We start from the raw sequence: 14,872 nt of genomic DNA, 5'->3' as shown, positions 1-14,872 counted from the left end.
TCAGCATGGCATTGGTCTATCACATCTTCCAGCTGCACCTTCTAAAGAGAAGACAAGGATTCAGGGTTCACAGACCTTGTCACCTTCGACAGGGTACCATCCCTCCAAATCAAGAGCAGGTTGCCCCCACAAATTAGCACTGAGATGGCCCAGGTAAGAAATGGCTTTAGCGCCAGACTGAAGCAACCTGATGAATGAAGGCGAGCTGACAGAACCTCCTTCAAGATGACACAACGTTATCCTGGCCACTGCAGATGACCACAAGTCTAGCCACAAGACATTCTGGAAGGCAGAAGAAGCAGTTGACTCCAAAGTTGAGGCCTCTTGAAAGGTCAACTAAGGGTCCTCAGCCCTCACCTGAGCCACAGTAAAGCCAGGCTTTAAGCAGATCATATCCGAATTCACTCGATGAGACTTCAGCTGAGCCATGTTCATTGAGTAGTGCTTCCTATGCCTCACAAGAGAAGGGGGGGGAAGCCTAAACGACCTATTCGAATGCAGGGTACCGTCCTGTCCCAAGACCTAAGCGTTAACATGCTGCAAAATTGATTGAGCATGACCTGAACATGGGAACTCAAATGATGCTTTGGCATCCTGTCTTGAGCCGCTGAGCAAGGCCTTCATGCCCATAGGGGTCATAGAAGATGGAGCCTGTGTCCTCCCCACAAGATTACTGAACTCACAAATGAGACGAATGACCTCTGAGAAAGAAGACAGAAACTCTTGACTCTCCCCCTTGTGCGCGAGGACCCATGTACGTACATGGTTGAGCGACGAACTATGTACACGGTTGTGTGAAGGAGCACATACATGGCTGTGCGATGGAGCATGTATGGTCATGTGATGGAGCATGGACACGGTTGTGTGAAGGAGCATGTATACAGCCATGCGATGGTGCACGCACACTGTCAAACGATGAGGTATTACATAGTACATGGCTGTGCAAGGGAGCACGTACATGGCTGTGCGATGAGGCACATCCCCAGCTGTGAGATGGGGCACATACCCAGCCATGCGAAGGAACACATGTGATGTCATGTCATCCGGACTGGCAGACCAAGTCGATGGTCTTGCTGACAGTAAGATAAAGGACGACCCAGGATTCGCCAAAGCAGCAGCACATGCGAGCCAAAGTAGTGGAGAGCAGGAGGAGGGGAAAAAGCTGGGAGAGCCACAGCAGGAAGGCGTGCAGCCATGAAATGCGGCAATAGGCCTTCCAAGGAAGAGGTACCACACAGGCCTAGGGAAGCCCATACAGACAACATCTTGTGCAAATCCGAATCTGAAACAAAAGAGGAAGATGGCATGGCCTCCTCACCCCTGGAAGGGATTACCTTCCATGAGAGAGGGAGCAGTGTTAAACACAAAATTGCCCTGCGCAACTGCCAATACTTCCAAAGACAAATCTATGGAAGAAAAGGAAGGAGACGGCAACAACAGAAGACGAAGCAGAAGGAAAATTTCTGAAGAAGCAGAAGCAGCATTGTCCACTCGGGGAGGCAAAAAACCCTCCCAAGAAGGACAAGTAGCCATCCTACGGGACTCCCTCTTCTTGTAGAAACTCTTCCACTGTGACACAGGCCAGGAATGACATTCCAGGTAAAGATTAGTTATATTACAAAATTCAAACGGCACCTACTGCAAGTCGAATGAGGGTCAATCAGAAAAGAATAGAAAAACTTGTAACAGGAAAATCCTTGGACTCCTGGACACAAGCGTTTATGGGTCCTAGTCTTCATGGCTGAATCCATGATAACACACAGAAGGCACACACACTCAGAAGCATAAATAAGGGATTTTGACGTAAGGAAAAATCTATTTCTGGGCGATTGGCTCGTGTCGCCAGCGAAATATCCTTTAATCTATTATTTCTAGGGTAAATGTACTAACACATACCAGAGAATAAATAAATAAAGAAAAAGGTCAGTATAACTGACTCGCTCACCCTCCCAGAGAGTGTCGGTATGAACACTATGGCGAGTGAGACCACTACCACGAGCCAAATGCCAATAGAATTCCCCCACTACAAATCCCCCAAGAGGGGAGCCGACCCACAGAGTGGGCAGCACCTACTCTACTACTACTCCATCCCATGCTGCCGACTGCTGCGCCTCTGGTGGGCCAGCCTGAAGTTTAGCAGACAATCTTGGCGATGGGATGGGTAGGGCGGGATTTCGCTGGCGACACGAGCCAATCGCCCAGAAATAGATTTTTCCTTACGTCAAAATCCCTTTTCTGGGCTCAGCTCGTGTCGCTGCGCGAAATCGTACCAGAGAAATAGCACAAGATTGTAAAGAAATTCAACAAAATTTTTACAAAGAGGTCCTCAAATAAAAGATAAAATAAAAATAAATCAATATAATTGCTAATAAAGATACATATACACAGTGATACAAAATAGAAATATTACTTAATTTATACTTAATGCTAATAATATTTCTTAACTTAAGGTAATATACATATATACAGGAGAAATATATCATATATGTACAAAAACGGTATCTGTGTAAAGCTATGTATCAAAACAATCTAAAGCAATTAACATAAAAGTTGAATAAAACAAACTCAACAATAATAAAATATAAAGGAATGTATATGACTTAATATACAAAACCCGTAACCATTATAATAAGATGTATCTCCTAGCATAAAAATAAGGAGATGACATCCACGAGATCAGTAATCATCACAAATGTGAGTGTCCCTAGCAAAAAAATAAGGGACACCCACTATATCATCATCAAAGCAGCTAAGACACAAGGTGACCGTAAATGAACAAGGCAGGAATAGACGAACTGTTGGGTGAGGCAGGTAGAAAGGAGGACTGGATCTTCTACTAAGGATTAGTCAGAGTCAGGGGAAAACTATGTTACCCGCTGCAACTGCTGAAAATTTCAGGGCTTCCAAGGACTTTTTTAAGTAATGGACGTTTGAACACTGTCGGCGATTTCCATCCAGTATACTTTTTTTTTTCAACTCATCGAAGTTCATATGTTGGAAATAGTTAATTGAGGTGGCTACTGCCCTGACATCATGTGCTTTTGGGAAAGAGTCAGGATTGGCTTGTTTAATGAAGTACAGGATTTGTTGCCTGATGCCTTTAATAGATAAAGTACCACCTTTTTCTCTCTTAAAGAGAGGACCCGATGAGGATGAGGAGGTCCTAGATAGAAAGGCTCGTAAAGCTGAAACTGGGCAAAGAGATACATCTTGTGGAAGGGGTAGTACCTTCCATGGTTCCCACCTCATCAAAGGATCTTCATTCTTAGCTAAAAAGCTACGTTCCGGGGAAAGTAGCCTTCCCCCGTGGGAAGGAACTGAATATGATCCGGTATCTCGGATAAAGCCGACAGTTCTGAAATTCTAGCTCCTGAGGCCAAGCTTAATAAAAATAGGGTTTTTCTTAAGAGCATTATAAACGAGCATGTGTCATTATTGGTTTCTGAAGCCAGTTTTAGAACATCGTTTAAGAACCATGATACTGACGTAGGCCTTACAGAAGGTCTAAGTCTAGCACAGGCCTTGGGAATAGACGAGAAGTAGGAATCTGTCAAGTCTATGTTGAACCCAAATTGAAAAATCTTTTTCAAGGCTGACTTGTTTGTCGTAATTGTGCTAGCTGCTAAAGCCTTTTTCAAATAAGGATCTGAAAAAGGATATAGCTGAATTGATTGTCATGATCCTAATATCTGATTCTTTCAGGAAGGTTGCTAACTTTTTGACAGCAGCATCATACTGTCTCAAAGTTGAATCTCTTTTATCGGATTCCAAGAAGAGAATATTCTGAGGGTCAATATTCGCATCCCTCTTCGCTGCAAACTTCATGAAATCCATAAAGTTAGGGTTTTGAGAATCCCTGAGGAAGCGAACACAGTCTTCGTTTGTACTGACTGGGAGAGCTTGGGATTGGGGATCCGAAGAGGGCGGAGACCCAGTTCCAGAATGAGAGGGTACCAATTGCTCTTCGGCCAGTCTGGGGCTACTAGAGCCACTTGACCCTTGAATGTCCTGAGTTTGTTTAACACTTTCATGAGAAGATTCACTGGAGGAAAGACATAAATCCTCTCCCAGTTGTTCCAGTCTAGAGCCAGGGCGTCCGTGGCATAGGCCAGAGGGTCCAGGTTGGGGGCCACATAACACGGGAGTTTGTGGTTCGCTTGAGATGCGAAGAGATCTACCTGTAGACCTGGAACTCTCTGAAGAATCCATTGGAACGAACTGTTGTCCAGTGACCATTCCGACTCTAGAGGTACTGATCGGGATAGAGCATCTGCTATGACGTTTCTCACTCCAGCTATATGGGTGGAGGAGAGATGCCAACTGAACTTGTCCGCCAGGGAGAATATGGCTACCATGACATGATTTAGATGACGTGACTTGGAGCCTCCTCTGTTTACACAATGTACTACCATTGCGCTGTCCAGGACTAGCTTTATGTGGGAGTACTTTGGCGGACGTCCCAACCTTTTTTAGAGTCAAGAACACTGCCATTGCCTCCAGTACATTTATATGGAACTCTTGGGGACGGGAACATGATGGTGAACCACCGTTTCCTTGAACCCTTTTTGAACTGGGAATATCCTCCCCACCGCTTAATGAAGCGTCTGTGTGGATAGTGATCCCTGGCGAGGAAAACTGAAGGGGCACTGACACCGACAGTTCTTGACTTTCGCCCACGGCGAAGTCGATTCTTTAGAATCAAAGGGACTGAGGACAATTTGTCCCTGGACCTGACATTTGCTCTGTGAGCGCCAGATTCTGGTTAGGTCTTTCAGTTTGGCTTTCATTAGGATGTTCGTCACTGATGCAAACTGGAGAGAACCCAGGATCCTTTCCTGAGATCTTCTTGAAGCCAGTTGTGACTCAGAAATTGCTTGACTGACTTCGCTATTTCCTTCCTCTTGGATGATGGAATCGACAGAGTATGGGAGGATAGATTCCATTGAATGCCTAGCCACTGAAAGTTTGACTCTGGAGTGAGTCTTGACTTGGTCCTGTTTATCTTGAAGCCTAGATATTCCAGGAACTGAATCACTTTCAGTGTTGCTTTGTTGCATTCCTCGACTGTTGAAGCCCAGATCAACCAATCGTCGAGATACGCTACTACCATAACCCCTTGCGATCTGAGTTGTTGAACAACTACTTCCGCCAGCTTCGTAAACACTCTGGGTGCTACGTTGAGCCCGAAAGGAACTACCTTGAAGGAGAATGTCTGGTCTCCTATCTTGAAGCCCAGATACGGACGGAAGTGTCTTGCAATAGGGATATGATAGTAAGCGTCTGTAAGATCGATAGAGGTGGTGACGGCCCCACGGGGAAGTAAGGTCCGCACCTGCGAGATCGTGAGCATCTTGAACTTGTCGCAGCGAATGGCTAAGGTTTAAGCGGGACAAGTCTAAGATTACCCTTCTTTTTTGTGGAGCCTTTCTTTTGGCACGCTGAACAAGCGTCCTTGAAATTTTAACCTTTTTGACTCTCGCTATAGCTCCTTTCTGAAGGAGATCCTCCGCATACTCCGTCAGTTCCTTGGAAGGAAGTTGGCGGCGAAAGGCCTGGATGGGGGTGGGTTCGTTAACCAGCTCCAACCCAGGCCTTTTGACACTATGCTCTGAGCCCACTTGCTGAAGTTCCACCGGTGGCGAAAGTTGACAACAAAGCCTCCCTTCCTAACCTGAAGTTCTTCATTGGTTCTGGTAGCCTCCTCGGCCTCCTCTGAAGTGGTTTTCCCCTATTAAAGGGACCTCCCGATCCTCTCCCACGAAAGGAACGCTTACCTCTGCCTCCCTTACCCGAGCGGTCATACTTCTGTGAAGATTGACTCTCGAAGGCTTGATTGTAAGCTGGAGAGATGGCGTAAGAGGTGGAGGGCTGAGGCTGAGGGGAGATAACGTAAATCGGCTGTGATTGAGCCTTTGAAGTGGAAGGTTGGGCTGTTTGCACTAAGGGAACCGCCGGAACTTGCTGAGAAAAGCGTGGCTGCTTTTTCTGGTAGGGCTGGAAACGCCTGGGTTTCCTTTGACCCTTACCTCTAGCTGCTAGATCTTGCCTCCTCTTGGCCGTAAGACCCCAACGGTCCTTAAGGCTCTGGTTCAACCTCGTAGCCTCTAACTGAACTTCCTTCACCATCGCTTCTGGGAAGAGGTCTGCTCCCCAGATTGGCTCGACGCAGTAACCTATTCGGCTCGTGCCGAATAGTTGCTTCTTGTAGGACATGCTTCCTACAATTCGTCCTGAGCAGTGGCAAACCAAACATATCTGACTGTACCGTTTGAGTCAGGGATTTGGTCATAAGCTTGAAAAGCGGCTCTGAACCATAGGCTATGGTGGCCACCTCAGTCATAGCCATGGAATTAATCGATCTGGCTAACCGCGATTTGGCGTCAAATTCAGCCTGAATAAGGCTATCTGGAAGCCTGGGTAGCTTTTCACCAAACTGCTCCATAGCACAGTCCGGTTTGAGTTTGCCAGCTGAGAAGGTGTTAGGTAAGTCTTCACACAATTCTCCGGCTGAAGGAAGTAACGGAGATGTAGGATCTGCTTCCTTCAGTTGAGGCATGGGGTCCCCTTCTGGGCCGCTGGAATGGTAGACGTCGCGATCTTTGTCAGGAAAGGGAGCGGGGTACTCTCATCCATCGTTAAAGATCGTAAACGGACTCTTGAAAGGTTGGATTTTCGTATTGGAACAATCCATGTCCTCTAGACACCTGAGCCATTCTCTCTGAGCCTGGTCACGTGAATAGAGGACTGTCTCCTTTGGTACTCTATCATCTCGAATCATGGCTGAGGCGGTGAGCCTTGCGTAGCCGATGAACGGAGGCTGAAGGTCCTTCCGGTAGAAACTCGAAGTCCTCGATCCTCCGAGTTCCAAATTCCGGTATAGAAATGAGTCCGTCTTGGAAGGGGGCGTATGACGCTACTCTCCAAGGGTTGTTCATCGAGAACGGAGGTAGAGAGTCATACGGGGGAAGCTGGGCTCCACCTGTATTGAAAGGTGGAGGAGAGGCTAGAGGAGCTTGGCTCAGTCCGGCTATAATGGTGTCTTGAGAAGTAATCCTATCCGACAACCGAGAGATCATTTGTTCCATGCTACTTTTCAGAGACCAACCAAGGTCGCCCACCTGTTGTAACAGACCAGCATTGGAGTCCAAAGCCGGAGCTGCTGCGGAGGTGGAGGGGTGGCTCTGAATTGGAACCAAGGGTAGCGGAACTGACGACTCTGCCGGAGTGTGGAGATCTCTCTCTGGAGGATTTACTCCTCGAGGACTTAGAGCCGGACCCAGAAGCTTTAGATCTGTCTGCTCCGGGATTCCTAGCCGGAGACTTACGAGAGGAGGATGACGCCGAAGCCGTCTTCTTAGACGACGACGACGTCTTTGTCAAGGATTTCACTGCTTGACCCTTGACCTTGGGTCTAACTGAAGCGTCAGGAGGAGTATATAATTCATCACCCGTAAAGCCTTGGAAGGATGGAGAGGTTGCAGGAGTAGAAGAAACAGTTGCACCCAAGGGTATCCCTTGGGTGTCCACCTTACCTACCTCGACCAACAGGTCGTCTACACCTACCATAGGTTTCTCCACATTTAATCCCATCCAAGTCGCGACTTCCGAGGAGATGTCCTGGCCTTGGTCAGTCAATGAGGCAGCCAGCTGTTGCTGTGGATGAAGGCGATAGTCGGGGCCGCCTCTACTGGGTCGACGTATCCTGTCGCCTTGCCTCCGGGGAAGATTAGTACCGCCAACCTTTTCTCCAGGATGTAGGGCATACCCTTGGCGGCGTTCTTCCCGAAACCGCCGACCCAGGCCCGCAGGGTTGCCAGTGCGGTATCCCTCACGGCCGGCGCCTGGAAGAGAGGGTATTGATTAGATTTAAGAATAACTTAAAACTAAAGCTAACTTAAAGCATAACTTAAAATTATAGGGGCTATAAGGCCCCTTGAATTACCTTAAGTTAGAGTGATTGATGTAAAACTTAAGCACTATAACAGATGAGGACCAGCTACATGAGATGGAATACTTACCCCGTCTAAAAGCTGGCTCACCAGATCGTAACATATGGTACACGTCTCATGGTACCAGACCTGGATGTGTCCCCGTGCGGAGTCGCGCATGGAGGGGCATTGGGGACCGGCAAACTTCGGTCCACATGGGTTCCTGAAGTGTGGCGGCGCATCCCGGATGCTCACAGTTGGTGGTCTGTAAGTGGAAAGACACATGAGTATCTTAAAGAATATCACTTACAGGCTAAAGGACAGAAGAACTCCGTTGCATGCCGGAGCTCGGAAAAAATTCGGGCATAGCCCCTCCCTTAATCGCCTGAATAGGCCTTATAAACCCCTGGAGGTATCCGGTGAATAAGAAGGGAGGGGGAATGGTTTAAGGTACTTAAAATAAACTTAACATCTTAAACCTAAAAGCTCGAACGTACCGGACTAAGTCCAGTGCGTGGCGGAGTGAATAACTCAGTGAAACGGAGAGGTTAGAAGGGACCGACTGTATGTTCCGGTCCACCCCGTGGGGTAGACTAGCACCTTTCCGCTAGATGCCAGGTCTCCGGTGGTAAAGGAGCCCTAGTAAGGTGGGAAAGAGCAAGGGGCATACAGACTCGGGCTAGTAACGGAGCGACGGAGTAGTAATGGAGAGGGGGAAAGGCCAGTCCCCCCCACCTTACCATCCGACCAGGACCGAGAAGCCGGAGAGGTCGAGTCCAGTCTGGGTCTGTCCCGTCCCCTCTAACTACCCCTCCGCCTGGGGGGAGAGAGGGAGGCAGGCTCGGGTATGCGGAGCGAGCATGGGCAGGCCTAGCCACCCCCCCCCGACCCTATGGAAGAGCGGGAGGGGGGAAAGGTGACTGGACAGGCGTCTGGCTGCCTCGTGATCACATAGTGACCACGGAGGCGGATAAGAACAACAAAACTAAGCCTAAAACATAACCAACTGATCAGAGAGATGCTATCGGGAAGCAACCGAGCTGACAAGCGGTAACATAAAGGCCCAATGGGCCATGACCTAGGCTAAGCGAGCCAGACGCCTAACTAACCTAACAATATCACATAAATAATAAAATGAATAATAAAATGAAAGAAAGAAAAACAAAATAGTAGGAGAAAAAATCCAGGAGTGTACGACTAACCCGAAGGCAAGTCTACCACTCAAAGCTAGCCGAGGCCGATACTAAGAGCCGTGGCTAGGGTCTGGATGGAAGAGCCTACATAAGGTAAAAGACATGCATGCATGACAAAACCGTGTAGACCTTACCCTAAACAAAGCGGATAATAAAATAGAGCGTAACAAAAAAGTCAGGGGATGTTCTTTGGCGTGGTTTCCGGGATTTATGGGCGACCAGAACGGACCCATCACGAGGCAGAACCATGCTGCCATGCTTCCGACCCAGAGATCGTATTTATACCTAAAAAACGGCAAATACGTGCTCAGGGCCGGAAAAAAACCAAATAGCAATAAACACTGAGTACTTAACTTAGCTGCTGCGATGGCTGCGATGGCTGCATGCTCCATGGTAATAAAATCAGAAGGGCACACACACTCAGAAGCATAAATAAATCATAGGCAAAACAAAGAAACTGGCTTAGGCAGGAGGAGAGCAAATGCCAGCATCTACACTCCAAGCTCAAAGAAAGGCTAAGTGCACCATGGGGTGCAGACGTGGTTGGTGACCAGTATTTACCTTGCATTACACTCTTTGATTGTTTTTAACCGGTTTCCAAAAGGCGCTAGAAGATTATCCTTTTGTTAATACCAAAGGTTTGTTCCGCATATGAACACATTAAAATTGTTAAATTCTTGTTTTAAAGAAGAAATAATTATATAAAGCAAATTATTGGGTAATTTTTGCCATCAGCAATCAAATAATCATGATCATGGTAACATTCAAATATGTATATTTTTCACCTATTCAGTCAGCATTTTAGATTTCAACCTCTGGACAAATCACCAAATAAGAGACCTTATAAAATACTCACCTGGGATATGTAAATTACCAAAGCAGTATCCAGCAGTACCTGCAATTACATGACCTCCACGGCCAACAGCTTGTACATCTCTTATACGACCACCAGTTCCAGTTGTAGCTCCACTGTAACAATGGAACATTGTATTTTAAATTTTATACCATCTAGCAGCAATAGGACTCAAAAGAAAAAAAATTACTTTACCCTAGGGATGTCTGAAAATTCAAAATGACTAAGCACTATAGAGGCAGTTGCTTTTCAGCATGGTTTTGGAATGACTGATCTTGATACACTTCTGGCCCAAGGGCATTTTTGTTTTGATGATAAATTTGGTACCAAATCAATAAACATTCAGCCTGGAGTAAATACACTTTTTGGGGTTGGATATAAAGAAAAAAAACATTTAGTAATTTTATTAGGGACCTCAAATGCTTTTCTTTTATAATAGGACAAGAGAGACATGCAGGAACTATTTAGGGACCTAAAATGCATTTTTTCACTTATACAAGCAGAAGCATTATGTAATCCATATAAGTTTTACGTAGTCCTAAAAACTTGCATGACATTTATGAATCACAAACACCATAGTATACACTAAAATATTCTAAATACGTATTAAATATGCATTCTTTACCTGAAGGGAGCAACACCAGTAGGGAAGTTGTGAGTTTCAGCAGTAAAGATCAAATGGCGAGTAGTAGTTTTCTGCATAAAACATGATGCCTGTGAAGGGTTACTCACCGTAAGAGTAGCTGTTTTCCACCCTTTTATCCCACTGAAAAAAATACAATAAAGTATACATTTTTAAGCAAAACAAAACATGTTTATATTCGTTAGTCCTACTTATCTGATTCTTAGAAAGTTATTCATATGATATACTAAAAGGTTTTCTTAGTAATGCACATATTTTGTATCGTATACAAATAGATTATTTCAAAAGGCTGATCTCTGTAATGTATGTAAGGTAACCCACTTGAAAGAGATATTTTACCCCTTTAAATTGCAGTCAGTCTGTAATAGAGACACTATTCAGTACTTACCTGGATATATTGTATATTTGTAAACAAAAACTTTATTGTAGCTGTTTTAAATGATGAAAATGTAAAAATTTTTGCAAAACAAATGAAGGTACTGTATTCAAAGGAGCAAGGAAAAGATAGGCATATTTAAGGTTTAGCAGATGCAAAAATTACAACCGGAAGAGCAAACATAAACACCTTTAAAGGGTCTTCAGAATTAGAAAATGAAAATATTTCCTAAATCTAATACAGTGCCTGTAAGGAAGATCTCTCGTTCTCTTCAGCAAAAGGATTTTTGCTAAATTTAGAGTATGTATGTACACAAAGAATTCCTTAATTTGAACTAACATGTAAGGAATGTTATGCAATGATCTGTTTGTTATATGAATGCGCACCACTACTTTGTAAAATTACTTTGTCATAACAAATCATACTCACTATGTCTCATGTGAATGAAATTTTCCACAATGATTTTGAGACTAATATCTACTATTACCATATGCAGTATGACAATTCTCCCATGCAACTTACCTAGAATTATCAGAAAAAGCAATTATATTATTCTTATTGGTGTTGGGATGTTTGTTTGTAGCTATCACCATATCAAGCAGTGACTGTTTGAGAGGTTCCCCATCAGCTGTGTAATCTCCCTGGAAAATAGTAAATATAAACTTGATTATAGTACGGTTCAACCACGGGTATAGGACCACAACCTCTCTGGGGAATAGCTAAAATTTGCAAATACTTGACACTCCTCTAAAAACACTTAGATGTAACCCTATTTTGATAGTTCAAACACCAAAAACCACCTCTAAAAATGCTTATAAAGGCAGTCCCATGTTATCGCCAGGGGGTTTGCCGATAAGTGAAAGCCGCCATTAACCGCAACTTGGTGATTAATGGCGCTTACGGTGCCAATAACCGGTTAGCGGCGCTATAAGCACCCTTATGGCGTGCCATAAGAACCCTTATGGTGTGCCATAAGAACCCTTATGGTGCGCCAAAAGAACCCTTATGGTGTGCCATAACCATAAGAACCCGTATGGTGCGCCATAATGTGGCGGGATCACAAGCTTGAGCAAGCAGCAAATCTCCCCCACATAAACTTAATCTGTCTGGCTACCAAACCCACCCTCAATCACACTTTCCTCTTTACACTACAAAATACAGCAGGACAATTGAACCATACCTACATACAGAACAAAAACACAAACAGGTACTCACCTCTGGCTTCTGATACTCAGGGCTAGGCTGTGCTGTCCGCTGGATATAGGCTATAGGCTAGCCGACACACAACCACCGCCGACAACCAAACACAAACCAACCACCCGAGACCCACAACCCCACAACAACTCAATAACCCGACAAATCACTGCAGACGAACACCAACAGCCTGAAAGAACACGACTTCCCCCAGCACAACAACCCGCCAAAACCAACACTGCCCCAACCACCACTCACAGACACTGAAAATGCACCACAAACCTCTTCAACCTCACCACAACCAGACAGACACACGCACAACAACTTCACAACCCCAAAATCTATCAAATAACACCAAAACAACTAACCACCAAAGGATAACTGCTGCCAAAACCGACACTAACTTACGACTCTCGTTACAGACTTCCACTGACATACTACAGAGTGCCACAACAGACATGCTTCCGACCGCCATTTAACCACTCCCATTCAGTCTTCCACCAATCTCTCTCTCTCTCTCACACACAACCTTTGGAGACGTCAAATATAAACTATCCTTACTCCTCCATATTACCTCCCCCATTACATTTAACAACGTCTCCTTACACTCACAACATCCACACTAAATTGCCTTTCGCAACACCCAAGGATGCTCAGATGCAGACCCCCAGGATCTTGTTTGAGGACCATCATACACTCTTTCAGTTACATCGCCATTCACTTCTTCCAAACCACTTTCTTTCAAACTTCCATTATCTCCCTCACTACCATCCTCCCAAATTCCATTCACTACTTCACCGATGTCTTCTAACTCTGGTTCCAACATCTCCCCTATTTCGGCCACTAAACCACTCAGTTCATCCATACTTCTGTCAAACTCCTGCAAAGACTTATCCATCCTATCAACTACCTCCTCACTACTCAGTTTCCTTCTCACTGAAGTCTTATTTGTCCCTGTCAACTCAAACCCACATATACTACAAGTATCATTCATTCCCTCAAAGTCATCCGTAGCACACGCTTTATCAACCGTTTGCACCCTACCACCAACCCCTTACCATGCCGTTCACGCTTTTTCCTTCCACTTTCTCTCTCCACACTCTTCTATTTTCTTCCATACTCAACCAACACCAACTGTCAATCTCCCAGACCAATTTGTTCACCGACAGTCGGCTCATACTTATTCACCCTCAACCACTCACTCATTGCATTCTCCCGAACATACTGTGGTACTTCCCTCCACTTATGGAGTTGGTTATGGTGTGCCCTAACCTCATCCATTCCCCCTACCTACTCGCAATTTCCCCAAAACATAACTCAATCCACTTGGTCCCACTTCCAAAATCTAAAAAGGCCCTTCAAATTTCTCCCTTACTTTATTCACATTCATTCTTCCCATCTCGACCACCACTTTCAACACCTTATCCACAATCTTAAAACTCTCAAAACCTTTCACTCGCTTTCTTCCACAAATCCCGATCACCTTCTGACAGACCCAACCGCGGTCTGACAATCCTTTCAAAATTCAACACATATTTACAAGGAGACATACCTATACTCTTCTGCAGTGTGGCGTTATATACCCAAACTGCACGTCCTACATACATATCCCAATCCTTGTCACCCTTACTCATCATTCGCAAAATCTCAGTCATCGTCCTAACCCTTTAACGCCAATTGGACGTATTAAACGTCGACATAAATTGTCTGTTGGGTGCCGATTGGACGTATGGTACGTCAATAAAAAAAGTTTTTTTAAAAATTCGCGGAAAAATACTTATAGGCCTACCAGGCGAAAACTTTTGAATCACGCGCCTTGGGGGATGCTGGGAGCTCACGGATCAAGGCGTTGTTTTGTTTACAATCGTTACGCAGGCGCGCAAGCGCGAATTTCTTTCTTATCGCACTAAAAAGTATCAGTGACACATCTCAGAAATTATTTCATCACTTTGACATAATTTTTGCAACATTTTAAATTATGGAGTATTATATATGAAAATGTGCGCAATTTCATGTAGAACACAACAAAAAAATACTCATGATTGTAGGTTTTATCAGTTTTGAAATATTTTCATTAAATAACGATAAGTGCCAAAATTTCAACCTTTTGGTCAACTTTGACTCTACCGAAATGAGCGAAAAACGCAATTTTAAGCTAAAACTCTTATATTCTAGTAATATTCAGTCATTTACCTTCATTTTGCAACAGATTGGAAGTCTCTAGCACAATATTTAGATTCATGGTGAATTTATGAAAAAAAACTTTCCTTACGTCCGCGCGGTAACTATTCCAAAAAAATCAGACATTTTTTCGTCCGATTGTTGTAATGTTTGCACCATTTTAAATTAGCCGTTACATAAAGTTTTATATATGGAAATGTGCGCAATTTCATGTACAATACAACTAAAAACAACCCATGGTTGTAGCTTTTATCAGTTTTGAAATATTTTCAAACAAATAACGATAAGTGCCAAAATTTCAACCTTCGGTCAACTTTGACTCTACCGAAATGGTCGACAAACGCAATTGTAAACTAAAACTCTTATATTCTAGTAATATTCAATCATTGACCTTCATTTTGCAACAAATTGGAAGTCTCTTAGCACAATATTTCGATTTATGGTGAATTTATGAAAAAAAAAAACATTTTCCTTACGTCCGCGCCGTAACTCTTCCGAAAAAAA

The 14,872-nt window shown here is 44.4% G+C and overlaps 1 protein-coding gene across 1 annotated transcript in view; it reads right to left on the bottom strand.

Annotated features, from left to right (window-relative positions):
• Positions 1–14,872, bottom strand: part of LOC135198173 (phosphoribosylformylglycinamidine synthase-like) — a 210,516-nt gene that overhangs the window by 147,487 nt on the left and 48,157 nt on the right. The window contains 3 exon segments of the mRNA XM_064225692.1: positions 9,978–10,090; positions 10,600–10,740; positions 11,516–11,634. Coding sequence (XP_064081762.1) covers positions 9,978–10,090; positions 10,600–10,740; positions 11,516–11,634 — 373 coding nt within the window.

The sequence above is a fragment of the Macrobrachium nipponense genome, chromosome 21, assembly GCF_015104395.2.
Source record: "Macrobrachium nipponense isolate FS-2020 chromosome 21, ASM1510439v2, whole genome shotgun sequence".
Classification (NCBI taxonomy): Eukaryota; Metazoa; Arthropoda; class Malacostraca; order Decapoda; family Palaemonidae; genus Macrobrachium; species Macrobrachium nipponense.
This window is presented reverse-complemented; position numbering and strand designations above follow the sequence as displayed.